Source organism: Labrus bergylta, chromosome 2, assembly GCF_963930695.1.
Source record: "Labrus bergylta chromosome 2, fLabBer1.1, whole genome shotgun sequence".
Lineage (NCBI taxonomy): Eukaryota > Metazoa > Chordata > Actinopteri > Labriformes > Labridae > Labrus > Labrus bergylta.
The window spans coordinates 21,109,953-21,126,711 of record NC_089196.1 but is presented as its reverse complement, the minus strand read 5'-3'; the positions used below and the strand labels follow the sequence as shown (position 1 = coordinate 21,126,711).

At 41.2% G+C, this 16,759-nt stretch overlaps 1 protein-coding gene across 1 annotated transcript in view; it reads left to right on the top strand.

Annotated features, from left to right (window-relative positions):
- Nucleotides 1-2,791: 2,791 nt before the first annotated feature.
- The window catches only part of si:dkey-215k6.1 (transmembrane protein 132C), a 241,505-nt gene continuing 227,537 nt past the window's right edge, over nt 2,792-16,759 (top strand). The window contains exon 1 of the mRNA XM_065948557.1: nt 2,792-3,722. Coding sequence (XP_065804629.1) covers nt 3,641-3,722 — 82 coding nt within the window. The 5' untranslated portion in view covers nt 2,792-3,640. The remainder of the gene's footprint in view (nt 3,723-16,759) is intronic.

Below are 16,759 nucleotides of genomic sequence, written 5' to 3'. Positions count from 1 at the left end.
GTACAATCACAAGGACTTTTAAACAGTCAAACTTGTACCGAAAAAGTTCTGCAGCCCCTTTCAGAGACTTAGGGAAGTAAAGTTGGTCATTGAAAAGAAAAACTACAAAAGTTTTTTTTGTGTTAGAAATTGTGGCTATGAATCAAGACTAGGTTGCCCGCCAAAATATCACAATACTTTAACATTTCTGTCTGGATTTGTCTCTACTCTCATTTATTTACTCATAATAAAAGATTGTATTTTAAATTCATGAATGAGTTTCAAGGTCATCCCAACACGATGTGCAGTCTATAGTCATGATCGGCTGTCTGCTTCAGGTACAACATGCAACATTTCTTATTTAAATTTCAGACTATTTTCACTTCACCTTGTCTTACTTCTTCATTTCTTCCCTAACTCTCCACACTCACTTCCTGTCATCCAGCTTTTTAACAGACCTTAAAATGAGAGCAACTCTTTGGAATAAGTTCCTCCTGGGATTGAAAACAAAGTGCATAGAAACGTCGAACAAGTATGCAGTAAAAAAGAAAAAAAAAAAGTATGTGGGACTTGTTTAATTATGGAATGAAGCTGCATGCATGGGACTAATCCTGACTGAAGTGTAAAAGTAGAACAGGTCAGTGACTGTGGTCAGTACAGCAAGCAGTCACATGACACTGAGAGCCACTTTTAGAAAGCACATACTTCATTTATCACACCACATCTATTCCAGATTGTATGTGAAGAGTTAATGACAGTGCAATCTGTGTGATGAATGCTTTCCTTTTTGTGATTTAATGCACTTTTGCTGCCTCCAGGCTTCCTTCATAATGACAAGTGAAAGAACTTTCCAAGGACGGAAATTAATAGTTTTCCTATTGATTTGCTACATTAAATTTGGTCTTGAGCGTTAGGTGTTGGATTACTTTTTTTTTGGGTTTCATATGAGCAGCAAAATATTTAAACCAGATGTCTAGATGAGCCATCTTTCTATATTCTTCCCTGGCGTGTTTTCCTTTTACTCACACTTTGAAAGATGCAGTCTTTGTTTTTTGGTCCCTAGGTACATGAGGGATGATCTGCTATTCCTTTTTATTCTCTGTCAAATTCCCCCAAAACAGCCAGTGGGGCCTCATTGGTATACAGACACTGTATTTGTACAAATATGACTTTTTAGCGCACGCCTGCTGAACTAATGCCTTGCGTCCTCTGGGGCCCTAAGAGGAATTGTTCAGTTAAGAAAAAGGATCTTTCAAGCTTAAGTCACAGGGAACAGTGCGGCTGGCGGAGGGAAATAATGCCGGTGAGGGAAAATTAGAGTAACGCTTTGAAATGCACTGATTTTGTTGTGTTCTATAACTTAGACAGATGGTGGCTACTTATAGAAGGAATAGCTGGCTTTTTAATTTCGAGGCCAGAAAATGTCTTTTTGCGCGGAAAGGTGAGGGACCAAAGGAACTGAAAAACAAGGGGAAACATATCATAAATACAGAGAGGAATGACAGAGTGTAAATGTTTGATAGATTATTGACAAATGACAAGGGCAAAAACTCTCACATATAATCCTTATTAAAGCCAAATGAAGGATAAATGTGTGGCAGTTAGTGCCACCGCTTTGTGTCTCTTCTTAAATTGGACGCTAGGGGGTGCTGTCGCTCCTTGTTAGCTACCCGGTGGAGGCCGTGGAGTCAGAGAGATAGACACGCAGGTAGAGAGACAGACGGACAGAGAGACAGCGAGGCTCACGTAGCCTATCTCCATCTCCGGAAATCCTCCCATCTCTCCGCCAACGGACTGATTTGCAATTCAATAAGTCACAATGTCATCTCTTTAGCTTTTACACATTTAGCTGACAAAGGGAAGCAGGCACGCGGCCTCATGAAATATCGTCTCGGACTCAAAGAAGACCTTAATGTTCTTTCTGCTCAGCCCCCTTTTCCTCTCCTCTACACACACACACACACACACACACACACTCACACACACACACACACACACACACACACACACACACACACACACACACTACACACACACACACACACACGCACGCACGCACGCACACACACACACTCACACACACACACACACACACACACACACTCACACAGTCTCACACAGTCTCACACATGCACTCGTCCTGTCAATAGAAAGTGAGTGAGTTGTATTACAAGGTGCCTGCCGCATCACGTTTTGCACTCGTACAAGCTGTCACACGCCACTGGAGGTGGATGTGATGTGCGTGAGTGCGCGTGCACTATCGATTACAGAGAGAACAGGTGTAGCGCGTGTCTCTCTATGAATAATGCAGAGAGGCTTTGAAATAATAAACAGCACGTGAACCAACGCACACGCTGACTGACAACACACATAAGACATAGAGAGGAACAGGCCTATTCTTATGAGATATTTCATATTTACTGTGTATTAAACGTTCGCTATTTATAGCCATTTTGCAACAAAAGAAATACAAAAAAACAAACAATCGCATGCCTTGTTTCTTATAGATTAACAAGTTTGTGTTTGCAGTACTTGGCTTTAAATGGTCTCTCATCCAAACGTGTTGGTTTTCCAAAGTTCTTCAGTTTCTAAATACAAACACACACCTTGAAGTACCTCTGGTTGGCAGTAGGTTATTAAATAGACAACAAAAAAAATAGCCATACTTCATAAAATATATGAAGAAACATCAAACGACTGATAAGCAACACTAAAATAAAAATAAAATCCTACACACTCCATTGGCTGCATTACTGTCACTCAAATCCCCAAATCCCGCCCCCCCCCCCCCCCTCTCCTCCCTCCTCCCTCCTCAGCCCCACAGCCTTCGCTGGCCCTCCTCCTCTTCCTCCTCCCTCGCCTCTGCCGGCTGGTGGAAGCGTCAGACCTCCTCCTCCTCTTCGGTCCTCTCCTCTTCTTCTCCTCTCCTCCCTCCATCCCGCGGACGAGTGTATACAGCCTCTCAAGTTGAGTCCAGACGCGCACACACATGCGACACACGCGCAGCAAGAGGAGGACAGTCGGACAGGAGACACAGAGGGAGAAATGAGTAGAGAGAGTTCGCACGGAGCAGCTCCCCGGCGAGCGGAATTTGGATTTTGTTTAACATATGAGCCTTAATTGACAGAGTTTTCCAGGCTGTTTTTGGTTCAATGGTGCGCGTAAAGTTGACTTTTTAATCCTACATGGGAGTCCTTCGTCCACTCTGCTGGTCTTTGTGAACTTTGGAAGGAAGAAAAGTGTGATAAAGGGAGAGACGGTGAGCTTTTGCTGTCCCGTTTGGATAAATAACGCGGAGGAGCGCACCGGTGGAAGAAGCTCACCACTGGGGACAAACGGGTTCATCCCTCGGCTCTGGGTTGAAGGAAACACACTGCTGACTTTTTGGGGTGGAGGATTAAAAGAGAAGCCATCCTGCGCAGGAATTTCCCATCGGATTTTTCTGATTAATACTGTCCCCAGAAGGATTTATAGTTCCCTCCAAACCTCGTCTGAGCGGTGTCTTAGGTCAAGCGCAGCGGGAGAGCAGTTTGGTCAATTTGAGATTATTTATGGCACCAATGCGGTAGTGATCTTTTTTGGGGGGACGAAAAGAGATTAATAAGTAAATACCCCCTTTTGCCATTTTGAACAGTCCCGGAGGTTTTAACCGACTGTAGGGATGGAGACAGTGTCGGGTCGGGGAGGCGCGCCGGTGGGCTGTTGCCTCTGGAGGACGGTGCTTCTTCTTCTCCTGTGGAAAGGTAAGAGATGCAAATGGTGACGAAAACTTGTTGCCTGTTTCAGACATCGTGATTTAATTCAAACGTAGAAAATGGTTGCACACAATCAATTGCCTGTGGAGCTTTGTATATGGAAGTTGGAAGCTACTGAAAGGCTTTTCTCCTTTTTTTTTTTTTGCTTAGGGCTAGATATCGGGAATGTCAAACCCACACACAATATTTTATGTCCTCGTTTCCTTTTGTTCAGTCCTGCTACCTTTGTTGTTAAAAATGATAACTTACACTTAGCTACCCCGCGTTAATGCAAAAATGATCGCACATAGGCTGCTTGTACCTGTTGGTATATTCTTCTCGGTTATTATGCTGCGTAAATTTGCGCTTTGGGGAGAAGTGATGTCAGAATAAAGTCTGCATTCGGGACATCGATGAAACTGAGTCAAAACTCAGTTTATCCACTTCTTCCTCCTCACCGAAATTAACGCGACTGCCCTCGTCTCTAAATAAATTGTACAACTCCGTCGTGTTGCAATAAGTTGTGGCATTCTTTCGTTGTTTTTAGAATGGCTATGCCTGTTTGCCATATGCTGATCACAGATCGGAGGTCATGCTTTGCAACATTAAAACACTAGTCTGGTAAAACACAATATTTTTTTTGCCTAACGACAATCGATTATTCCATTTCAACACTGACACCTCCTGTTTCATGCGCGTGTAAGGAATAATAACTCATTGACTAAGCCTCAGCGTCAAATGACAGATGGAACTAACTGGTGACATCCGAGACACCCGAAGCCCAGAGAGACGGCGGCTGGCACGCCGATGTGCGTATTCCAGGTTTTCGGAGAAGACCTGATGGCATCATTTTCCCTTAAATTATGAAATATAAAGTTGTTATTTTATATACTAAAGGGAAAGAAATGAGACTCGATTTTATACGCGTAACTTCTCCGACGCTCGTGGAATCCTCAGTCAGTCGTATGGGAGGGGGTTTGTTATACTTTGAGGTCCTTTTAAATCAAAGTGTCAGCTGTCCATCCTAAAATATGCACACGAGCCTCTCTAAACTGCGGCGTTTAACATACACGTAAGCAAGTAAAGTAAACGATCATTAAAATCGCATGCAGAAAGAAGCATAAAGAAAAAGAAGAGAGGGGGTCAAGATCTCTCCACGTGTGCGCCTGAAAAAAATGCTGACCTCATTGAAGAACTCTTTCAAAGGCTTTTATTTTGCACTGACTTGTGGCGCGTGCCTTTTCCAAACACAAAGTCACCAGTCTCTGAGCTCAGGGAGACTCTTTAATTCAGGGCGTGTTGCAACGTGCGCAGATGTCGATCTGCTGTCTTGGGTGAAAACACTAAATCAGGGCTGAGGTATTCAGAATTCAGCTTGGGTAACACCACCACCTACTTAGTCCCGGGAGAAAAAAACACATAGAGGAAGAAGAAGAAGAAGCGTGAAAAGAAGAAGGCTGACAGATATTTTAGGTTTGGATTCCTCTGAGTGCGCGCTTGTCCGCCTCCGTTTTCCACACAAATGACAGTCCTTCAGCATTAGTATCACATTCCCTTGAGTGTTTTCCTTGTCTGAGCGCGCGCTTGCATGCCCGCGTGTGTGTTAGTGTTTTAATCAGCTCCGATCACTCACGGCTCACTGAGCAGTTAACAGTCGCTGCGTTGTGCGCTCCGGAGCGCGGCGGTCCCCGTCGCCGTGACCGCGCGGCGCACGGCAACACCGACAGGAGACCAGAGAGGGAAGGAAAACAGCTGTGGCTGCCAAAACGGCTGAGTAACCGAAAGATGAAATCAACCAAACAGTCCCTCTCCTCTTCTCCTCCTCCTCTCCTCTTCTTTTCTCTTCTCTCCTCTCCTCTTCTTTTCTCTTCTCTTCTCTCCTCTTCTCTCCTCTTCTCTCCTCTCCTCTTCTCTTCTCTTCTTTTCTCTTCTCTTCTCTCCTCTCCTCTTCTCTCCTCTTCTTTTCTCTCCTCTTCTCTTCTCTTCTCTTCTCTTCTCGTCTCCTCTCTTCTCTTCTCTCCTCTCCTCTCCTCTCCTCTCCTCTCCTCTCCTCTCCTCTCCTCTTCTCTTCTCTTCTTTTCTCCTCTCCTCTCCTCTCCTCTCCTCTCCTTTTTCTGCATAAGGGATAACCCCCCCCCAATATAACCTTTTGCCTAGGGTATGTAGTTTTTGTCCGACAGTGCATGTTGCTCTTTGACTGCTGTTTAGTAGCTCCCCTGGTAGTTTGGCTGGCCAGGAGTATCCCCCTCTTTCTCTCTTCCTCCCTCTCTCTTTCGCATAAGAAAAAGGTCTTTTCCAACTTGGCTGTGGTTACACGCTTGTTATTGGGCATTGGGGAGCCCTGGCTCTAATGGTGTAATGGCCACCTAAGGCTGTTTAAAAAGCAAAACAACTCTTGTTTTTTTTTCTCTTCCTGCTTGTTTTTCTGAATTGAGTTTAGTTTCTTCCCCCTGTGTTTATTTATATTCCTGCTTGTTTTTCGATCAGTCACGCAGGCCGTTATTCACTTGTGTTTGGGTGTATCCTGCTGTTGTTTGTATAACTTTAAAAGTTTCCTGACTAAAACCACTGCAAGAAAACATGGTTTTAAACCACTAAAACATTGTTTTATTCTTTGTTTTGTGTCAAATGATGCTTTCAGTTCGCAGCCCTGTATGTCACTCATCATTTAATCTAAGACTTATTTATCCCCCCTCTATCTCCCTCTGTGTAACTCTCTCCTTACACCCTGTGTGGTGTTTCCATCTCCATGTCGCTCCGTTTCGTTGTAATTACATCACTATGCTATTTCATCATACAGGTCGGCTCCGGATTTGTCATCATAGTTGTATGTTCGTTGAAAAGCCGAGTGGCAGCGAGACGCTTAGTTTGGTATCCAAAGGTTCAGAAGCTGAGCAATCGCTGGAGGGGGTCATGACTCGGCTCTGTGTTCTCTGCAGGAGGTCTGCTGTGGGCGGGCGAATGGGGAATTCCTAATATACACCCCATGCAAATCAAACATGAAGTCAGCACATGAGGGAAGTTTCTATTTATCTCTAGCCTTGTAGTTTGTGAATTTGTAAGGAACTGCGGAACAGAACAGCTAAAGAGACAGATGTTTATAATGTGTCAACTAGAGAGCACTGACACTTAGTATTCACCTGTAAAATGTCCTCATTAGTACTTACATATTTAACCTTTCTTTAAAAAAGGATCCTTTAGTAATTTTTACAAAAGGAAATCACAGGTATTGATAATTAAGTGAGGCCTCACAACATTAAAATCTCAACATCTGCAACTCTTCAAGCAATGGACAATACTTTTTTTCCTGATAGGAACATGAAGATTCATGTAGTGTTCACGGATTATCTCAGTGTTCAGTTTCTCATTTTAATTCCCTTTTTTAAAAATCACTCTGCATGTGTAAATGTGTGGAGCAGCTATGTGACAAAGACTGTACGATAATGTGTCAAACACTGGAAGAAATCTCCACTACTCAAAGAATGTGTGTGTTTGTGTGTGTGTGTGTCTGCCTGTGTGATCGAGCATATTTGCACTTCACTGTTAACCTGTAACAGAATGTCAGCACTATGCCCCATTACTCACGCAATACAGAGCATTAATAATTACTGACGTGAAATCACTGAGACAAGCAGACACACGCACTCACACACACACACTCACACACACACACACACACACACACACACACACACACACACACACACACAAAGGAGGTCTCTAACCGTCTCCTTTCTATACACCGCTCCCTCTCTGTGTGTGTATTTGTGTGTGTGTATCTGTCTTTGTGTCTCATTGTTGGTTTCATTCACTGGCTCGCTGACTCACTAAGGCACAGACTTACATGCTCACACGTGTGTGCACACACACACACACACACACACACACACACACACACACACACACACTCACATACTTAAAGAAATCACACATATACAGCACATCCAACACACCCACACACAGAGGGAGCTTATTCTCTGAAGAAGTAACTGAGAGGATTTTAAATGGGACCAGAGACATTTCAGAGATGGAAGATGTGAACTTTTAACATTTACTCATAAATGCTAGAAGAGAGGGTATAAAAAAAAAGTGGGACATGTGAGCGTGTGAGGTTGCTAAACACCCTGATGTTAGAAAAATCCGACTCCTTCGGTGTGGGCCTTTTCTCTTTCCACACACACACACACACACACACACACACACACACACACTCTTTCACACAGCCTTTTTGTGATGTTGACAGACAGTGCACATGCTGATCCGAGCTACATGCAGTACTGAGGGTCACAGATATGCTAAAAAAAAACCCCAAAGAAGTGGGTGGACATGAGTTAGACAAATTGATTATGTGTGAGGTAGGTTTTGTAAAAAGCGGTGTCCCTGCAAGGGAGGAGAAAGTGAAAACAGTCTCTCATCTCTTCTAAAAGATACAGTTGAGGGTCCTCCTGAATCTGACCGGCTACAGGGACACAGCTAAAAGACTGTGGGTGAAATGTGTAGAATGGACACTCTGAAAACATGCAATACGTTCAAATTTCATACATTTTTTGCTGTTCTAGCAGTTGAAAAAAAACCCCACCACATTCCTGTACACTCGTGGAAGTTCATTTAAAAAGCTGCTGTCATTTTCAAACCCCAAAACTTCCCACATAACTCTGTAATCATCACTTCTGTTTTTGGTATTATTTATTCTTTTGTTTGTTTTCTTGCCAGCAGCAGTCTCTCTCTCTCTCTCTCTCTCTCTCTCTCTCTCCCCCCCCTCCCCCCCACACACACACCTTTTATCAGCTTGGAGTATCTTCCATAGCAGTGGAACAATAATGTCCAATACCAGTCTAAACAATAGCCAAACTTTTGCCAGCTGGCTCTTTAAAACATTCTTCGTCTTGCTCTTACTGGAGAGTAAAGAACTCACAGAGTGTCTTTGTATATTTGTCAGAATAGAGTAGGTGTGTTGAGTTGTAGATTTTCACACCTTTTAAGTTTAAATCCAATGTTTTCTATTTGTAGTTTAATCTTTGCCAAAGAGCCCTTTTAGAAAACCAGGGATACATCATCGATTCCTGTTTTCTAGATGTTTCTGTTTATGTCTTGCATGAGAACATCTCACTTGATAGAGAGAGAGAGAGAGAGAGAGAGAGAGAGAGAGAGAGAGAGAGAGAGAGAGAGAGAGAGAGAGAGAGAGAGAGAGATTCTGTCTTCTCTTGAGAGTGGATTGTATTCATCCTCTGTGTCCCTTCCTTCTATATCAGTAAATCTCATCAAGAAGGATACTGTTTGCTGCTGGGCCTGGATATATTTACACTGAGACTCACATAATTCACACACACACACACACACACACACACACACACACACACACACACACACACACACACACACACACACACACACACACACACACACACACACACTACTTTCAGACAAACATCCTCTCTCGTTGGTGTTCACATGGAAGAAGAAACAGAAGGATGCATTATTAGAGAGCCACATTATGTAAACTGGTCTTACTTCATATTTTCAAGGCAATGTCAATTAAGTGACCTTGGTAAGGATGATAACTAAGTCAGAGAATGTTTTTCATTCATGCTTTCTTATGCATGCACTTGAGAATTTTATAATTCAACAGAAAAATGTAGATTAGATCACAGTTTGTGTTTAAAGCTCAGGGAGACATTTTTCTATATCGCACTACATTTCATGTCATGGACACTTTTTTGTCCAATTTAATCATCTTTCAGTTCTTTCTAGCTTCTTGTGATAAAGAGTCAGTGGTAGATGGAAGGTTTCTGAGTTTGAAAATATGAGTGTGTTGAAGGCCAGAGTTCTGTCTTTGTGAAACACATTATGATTCACAGGATCCATGTGGTAGTTTTTGGTATCTAATCATTTCAAACTGACAGACTGAGGAAGTTGTGTGGAGGGAGAACACTTTCATCACTTATCGTCTCTTAAAATGATTAATTTATAGTGAGGTCTTCTACAGAAAGTTGTTCATATCATGTCTAGAAGCAAGTCTCATGTCAAAAAACTCAGTCTTTTGTGTGTCCCATATGACAATCAAATGTAATCAAATGCAATCAAATGCAAACAAGCACACATTTATGTTAGACCATAAACTTGAACAGCTGATTTTCTCGTTTACTTTGCCGTCGTTATGAGAAAAGTTCAAACATTGGACACAATGAAGACTCTTCAGGGTTTTAGAGTACCACTTAACTGAAATACGGATGCATAGATTCAATAAATGAGTTAATGCATTTATATGTGACTACAACTGGACCTATTGGGTTTTTATTACATTATTTTATCAGAAACTAAAATACTATCTTCCAAATGCTTTAATAAAGGTCTGTTTATTGTCTGATAAGACAACGCAGGGTTAGATGTCAGGTATGCATCTCCTTTGTATGAGATATTGGAATAATCTGATGTCTTGTGTATCACTAAGTGAAGGAAGAAAACGTTTAAGGTTGTTTTATGCATCTGTTATTAAATCGGAGACTTCTGAATAGTCTGTATTGTACTCTGCTCTCACATTGACGTTTCTGCTATGAAGGCACTTACTGAGAAGTCATAATAGTGAGTCCAACTTCTTGTACTGAACTGTGTGTGTGTGTGTGTGTGTGCGTGTGTGTGTGTGTGTGTTTCTGAGCCTGCATTTGTCTGTACACTCTCTGTGACCATAAGACGGCGGGGTTTCAAAGGCATGTTGAGAGGTTTAAGAGTCTTGCTAACGAGCAAGTCATTTTCCCTCAGATTAGCATGAATAGCTGGGCTAATTTTGAGTGTGCATGTCTGTTTTGTGTGTGTGTGTGTGTGTGTGTGTGTGTGTGTGTGTGTGTGTGTGTGTGTGTGAGTGTGTGTGTGTGTGACCACTACTGCAGGTCTAGAAGCTATGTCTAGGGCTTTAAGGTTGAGCTAATCAGCAACACATTTTCTCCTACATTAGCTTCCCTTGGCTGATGAGCTTCGCAGTGTGTGTATGTGCGTGTGTGTGTTTATGTGTGTGAGAGTGTAGCTGAATGGCTAATCATTATCATCATTACACAATGACTCAGAGGAGACTAACAATGGATTAACATTAGCTTCAATTTTCCCATTGAGTTTTTGATTGAATGTAATTTATCGCTGTGAAGTGTGAGTTTGTGTTTGTGTGTTTGTGTGTGTGTGTGTGTGTGTGTGTGCGTGTGTGTTTGTCTGTATAAAAGAGTGTAAAAACATAACTGGAACGATTACCTGTGAGGACCTGCATGGGTTTTTATTTATCATCTTTCTCTTTCCTCAATACAAGTTACAAGTTTGGTAAAAAAAACCCAAAAAAAACAATTGTAAGTGGCGCACACAGCCTGGTGAACATAGACTAAAATCCTTGAAAGTGGACCCAGTTCATGTTCCAATCCAACCTTTGGCTCCTTTCCCACATGTTATCCCCCAATCTTTCTCTCCCAAACTTCTGACTCTATGTCCTGTCTCTACAATAAAGGCATTAAAAGCATTTTAAATGGTTTTGGAGCTACGTTTGTTCAACTTTACCTGATATACTGTACCTCTTTAAATGTTGCTCTCATTGTCAGGTTTAATAAAATCCTGAATTAAAAGGCATGATATTCAATCATTCTATATTGTTTGATTTCGAGTATATGTTCCAATTGAAACCTGCAAATCGGACACACTTGTCTCCCACAATCAGATAAATGGATCTGTCTCTCCTTCCATCTCACCTCTTTATAGCTCAAACTTTCTCTGCCTTCATCTTCTGTATTAATAAACTTCTGATTTGCTTGTTATTTTTCTTATCTAACTGTGTATTAAGCTTGCGATCTGCTGCCTTGATAAGCTTTTTGATGGCTATTAGTTTATTTATGTTTTTTCATCACAACATGATTTCTCGCTGACAAACATCTGAGAGGCAATAACAGGAGTTTAATGGGCCAGAGCTTCACAGACACACCAGAGGAAGAGACAAATTCCTTCTTTATTTCTTTCATTGTTCTTTGCATCCTGTTTATGCTCAGCCTCTTTTGTGACGCTTACACTCGTTTAATTGTTTTTGCACTGCCATTAATCATACATTCCTTACATTTAATCTACATTGTCTTTGTCCCTTTTCGCCACATGTCCCTTTTTTCTCTTTCACTTTTATTTTTCTCTCTTTTCTGTCCATATTACCTTTCTCTACCTCTACCTTTTCTCACTCCATCATCTTATTTGCTGCCACTGTGTCTCAGATTTTCCTAAAGTGCCATATTTCACTCCCTGTCATCTCAGATCCGTGTTTTATCCCCTTCTGTCTCCTCATTCTTTTCACATTTTGTCTCTTTTTTTCATGGGTCTCATCTATGTTTTCCCACATGTCATCCTCTTTTTCCTCCCCTCTCTCCTCTCCCCCCTCCTCCCTCCTTCCTCCCTCCATATCTTCTCTATCTTCCCCCCTTTCTCTCTCTCTCTCTCTCTCTAAGCAGCTCTTAACCAGTCCTCTGAGAGTGTGTGAGCTGCTCGGCCCTAAATGATTTTCTATTACCGCCGCCTGTTAACAGCGCTCCATTTGATCAAGCTAATGAAATTGAAAACTTTCATCTCAGACAAATTGATTTCAAACCTGAAACCACACGCAACCAGAAAGAGGAAGGAAAAAAAAAAAGAAGAAGGCTGCAGAGAATGCTTCTGCGCTGTGTTAGCGGGGCGCGACATTCACTTCGGAAGAGCACAGGAATCAATTAGCCTGTACTGTATGTCGTTTTACTCTCGTACCTGGGGGATGGAAGGAGCATCGTGTAGTGTGTGTTTGAGTGTCTCTTCCTTTATATAGTAGTGTTTATGTGTGTGTGTTGGCAGTGATTGAGTGTGTTTGTGCAGGAAGTGTTCAAATGAAGTTTGTCCTGAATAACATTAACATTTAAAATACTTTTAGTACCCTTGGTTCCTTTTGTTCAGATAAACAGTCGTAGATATAACCTGCAAACTGTCAGTAACACAAAATGCCTCATACTGTAAAACATCTCGCAGGCCTTTGAAAAAGCTTTGGTAGAACAACACAGCGTGAATCTGAAGGGACGAGTTTAACAGCTAAAGGCAGGGACACACAGCACATCCAGAGTCTTGGGACTAAATGTTCCTATTTGAAGCCAGTTGGTGTTGTCTCACTAGTTGGGAGATTAAATCCACCCACCTTTGAATGTGTAAGGATTAAAATATTGCCTGTTGTTCTTTTTAAGATTAACTGTTGAAAGGTCACATATTATCCTCCTTTTCAACAAGTTCAATAAGTCCCAGAGCTCCCCAAATCATGTCTGTGAAGTTTCTTGTAATAAATCCACTCTGATCTTGAATTTCATCATGCCTATAAACCCCTCGATTACAGTCTTGTTCAGAACAGGCTGTTTCTGTTTCTGTAGCTTTAAATGCAAGTGAGCTGTGTTTGACCATGCCACTCTCAACCATTTTTGGAGTTGTATGACATAGATGCTGAATTTCAAACTGAAAATTCAACTAAATGAACTGGCAAAACACAAATAAAGGTGTCCCAAAGTGTAAGATTGTTTAAAAAGCAGAAGGTTTGCCATGAGGTCATCATCAGTGCTAAACAGAAAAATAAAACAGGCAGCCATTTTTATTTGGGCAGAGCATTTAGGAAAACAAAATTCAAGGGCCTTCATGTAAATATTTTATTGAAACCTGTTTAAGATTTTATTAGGAGACTTAGACGTCCTGTCAACACAAAATAAAGTAATAGTAAAAAGACATGAGACGGGAAATGCAAAGAAGAGAAATAAAATAAATCAGAACATCATCAGCAAAAGGTTGTTGCTAGTGGGTAGTTTGATCTGATACAATTGTTTTTATGTTCAGATGTTCATTTTTAAAAGATGTACAGGTGCTTGTACTGTGCTCCTTATTTGTATTTGTGTGTAAGTAGTTCAGGGGCCCTGGGCTTTAAATGTTTGGCTCAGGCCGGCGGTAAACACTTGATGGCATTAGCAACAGTCTGAGCGAGAGGCTCGAGTGAGAGAGAATGGAAACGGTTAAGAAGTGGGAAAAGCAGAGGGAGACATTAAAAGGCCAGACCAGGCCACGATCGGGGCGCTGTGAAAAAATGGGATGAAGAGAGTGAGGGAGAGATGAAAAGAGGATGAAAAAGTAGCAGTGTGAAATGAGACTGGGTTGAAAGGGGAAGATTGGAAAAAGATGAGAGAGTAAAAGAGTAAAAGAGAAAAAAAAAGGTTGCAAGGGAAGTAGGCAAAGAACAAATTACAAGCCAAGAGGGGGAAAAAGACGCAAGGAAGGAACAAGATGAACAGATCCGTAAAACAAAAGAACGAGAGGGACGGGTGTTTGGCATAGGAAAAAGCTGGAGAGCGAGTGTTTGGGACTGAGAGAAAGATTTAACATTTCATTCTGTGTTGCTCTTAGCCTGTAGGCCAGCATTACAGTGAAGATTTCCACTATTTACAAAGCTCTCGGCGCCTCCAGGACTGCATCTACATAATGTTTAACATGCTCTGCTCGGCTGTGCTCTGCCCGTCAAAGGAAGACGCTGTGAGGATTTCAGGCATCTATTCCTTAGGCCTGCCAGGGTGCGGGGGAGGCCAGGGTGCTGTAGTAGAAGCCAGACCCAACATGCAGTAATTGAATTAAAAATGTTAAATTTAAATGTGATTTATGTTCTGCCTTTTCCTACTGTAATTATGTGATTGTGTCACATGATTGCAGTAAGTGGCAAGGGGAGTGAAAGGCTGGGGGTGCAAATGATAAGGCAAATGATAAGGCAATCAACGCAGTATTTTCACTGAGCAGATTGTCCTTAAGGGCTCATGGGAAGGGAAATTGTTGAGTTTTTAGTTTAACCCACAAGGTGAGATCTTATTCTAAACCATACCCGGTATTTTGGTGCCTGAACATAACCAAATGCAATGGTTACACATCCTTAATGTACAAAGTCTTTGAGGAAGAAAGGCTCTGAAAATTAAGAGATGCTAAAGGGTACCTCTACTATTATTATTATAGAGTACCCTTAAACATATGCAAAGGAGTGTCCTAAGACAAACGCATAATGGTAATGAAAAACATACCTTATACCTTTAAACAGATGCTACAGGTCATCTTAGATTGCTTTAAAGGGTAATTTAAATCGATGCTGAAGGGTACGCATACACAAATGCAAAAGGGTACATTGAGACAAACGCATAAGAAAACTTTAAAACAAACGCTAGATGTTATCTGTAACACGCTAAAGGGTATCTCAGATTGACGCTTAAAAGGTCTCCTTAAACAGACACAAAATGATAACTTGAGAAAGGTGCAGATGGGTACTTTAAAACAGCTTTAAGGTTCCTTAAACAGAAGCTAAGGCTACCTTCAGAATAGACATAAATACAATAAAACCGACATGAAAGGATAAAGAGGGTCCCCTGAAACAAATGCAAGAGAGTACCTTGAGGCAAATGTAATAATGTGCTTTAAAGCAGACAAAAAGATGACACAAGGGGGGTACCTTAAAACAGACATAATAGGGCAATATAAAACTTATGCTACAATGTAATATTAAATAGTAACTAAACAGACAATTAAGGGTTTCTTGAATCAGCTGTTCTACGGTACCTTTACACAGAAGCTAAAGGATACTATGTTTCAGGGTAAAATAATATGGCCTTTCATCTATTTTGATAGATGAAGTTATAGGCAGACTCAACACACAAGGTTGAAATAACATAGATGTAATAAAATATCAAACTTTAACAGTGATTTACGTTTTGTCTTTTTTTTTTTAATCAAACAATCTCATCTTGAGTCCTGCTAAAACATTCAAATGATTCAGAGCTGAGCAGCAGAGCTTAAAGCATGAGAGGTGTTAATTATTATCCGAGCTGATGGCAGGCTTGATCACGACACAACTCCTGTCACTTCTCTTTACAATTTACGGGTCATGAACTTGAAGCTGCAAGAAATGGAGCTGCTCTGAGGGGCTGTGAGAAAATCTAAAAAAAAAAAAAAAGAAGAAGAAAAAAAAGAAAAGGTCTGCAACCTGAATTGCATCATGTACAAAGACATTCATTTTTAGAGCTGAACTTGCTCCCTTTATTTCTTCCTCTTGTGAGAGTTGAAATTACAATGACATTACTTCTGACTGATAGAACAGACTGCCTGTTCTTGGAGATGCAAAACATTCCTGTGCTGTGAGCCGCAATAAAGAGACTGAGGAGAACATTGACATCGCGCTGAGATTTGGTCCTAGTCTGTGCTTAAAACTAGAATGAGAGAAACTGCATCTGTTGTAGGAGAGAGTGGCAGCCTGCTGATTAGAGACAGTGACTCACTGACAGAGACGATACCGTGTGATTACCACACAGTCTCACAGACTGTCTTATTATTCCTCTGTGGAAAGGACTTGAACCCCAAATTGACCTTTTCCTAAGTTGTTATGAAGAATGGTCGTATTATTTCTGCCCTCACTATGCCTTACATCAGATCACTGATGTGAGTGTGTACATGGTCAATTGTGCAGTCTTCTTCATTAATATATTTAGATTAAATATAATTACTACTAATTACTATAATTAATAGATTACTTCTATTAATTTCCATTCTATATTACTCTAATATTATTATTAATCGACTACTTTTAATCGCAGATATGTGCCGATATCACAAGATTTATTCACCAGTCAAATAGAATTTCATTTCAGTTTCATTTTGTTAAACTAGCAGTTCTCTTTCACCAGCAGAGGGCGCTATATGTATTACAACAAGCATTATAACCCTCCAAAGTGTCACGCGGTGACAAACGTTCATGCGCACTTACTTTCCAGTTGAGTGACCATCTCGTCTTCACCGTAAATCTTTTCCACAAGTGTTTGATAATTACATTTGAGGGATCAACGCAATACATTTGTCACTCTATATCTATCTCTTAGAAAGATATCGGCCGAAATATATCGGTATCTGATTTTTTCCCCTCCCTAATATCAACATCGGTATTGATCCCAAAAATCCTATATCCGTCAGGCCCTTAACAAGACATTATAATTGTATCTGGATGACTGTAA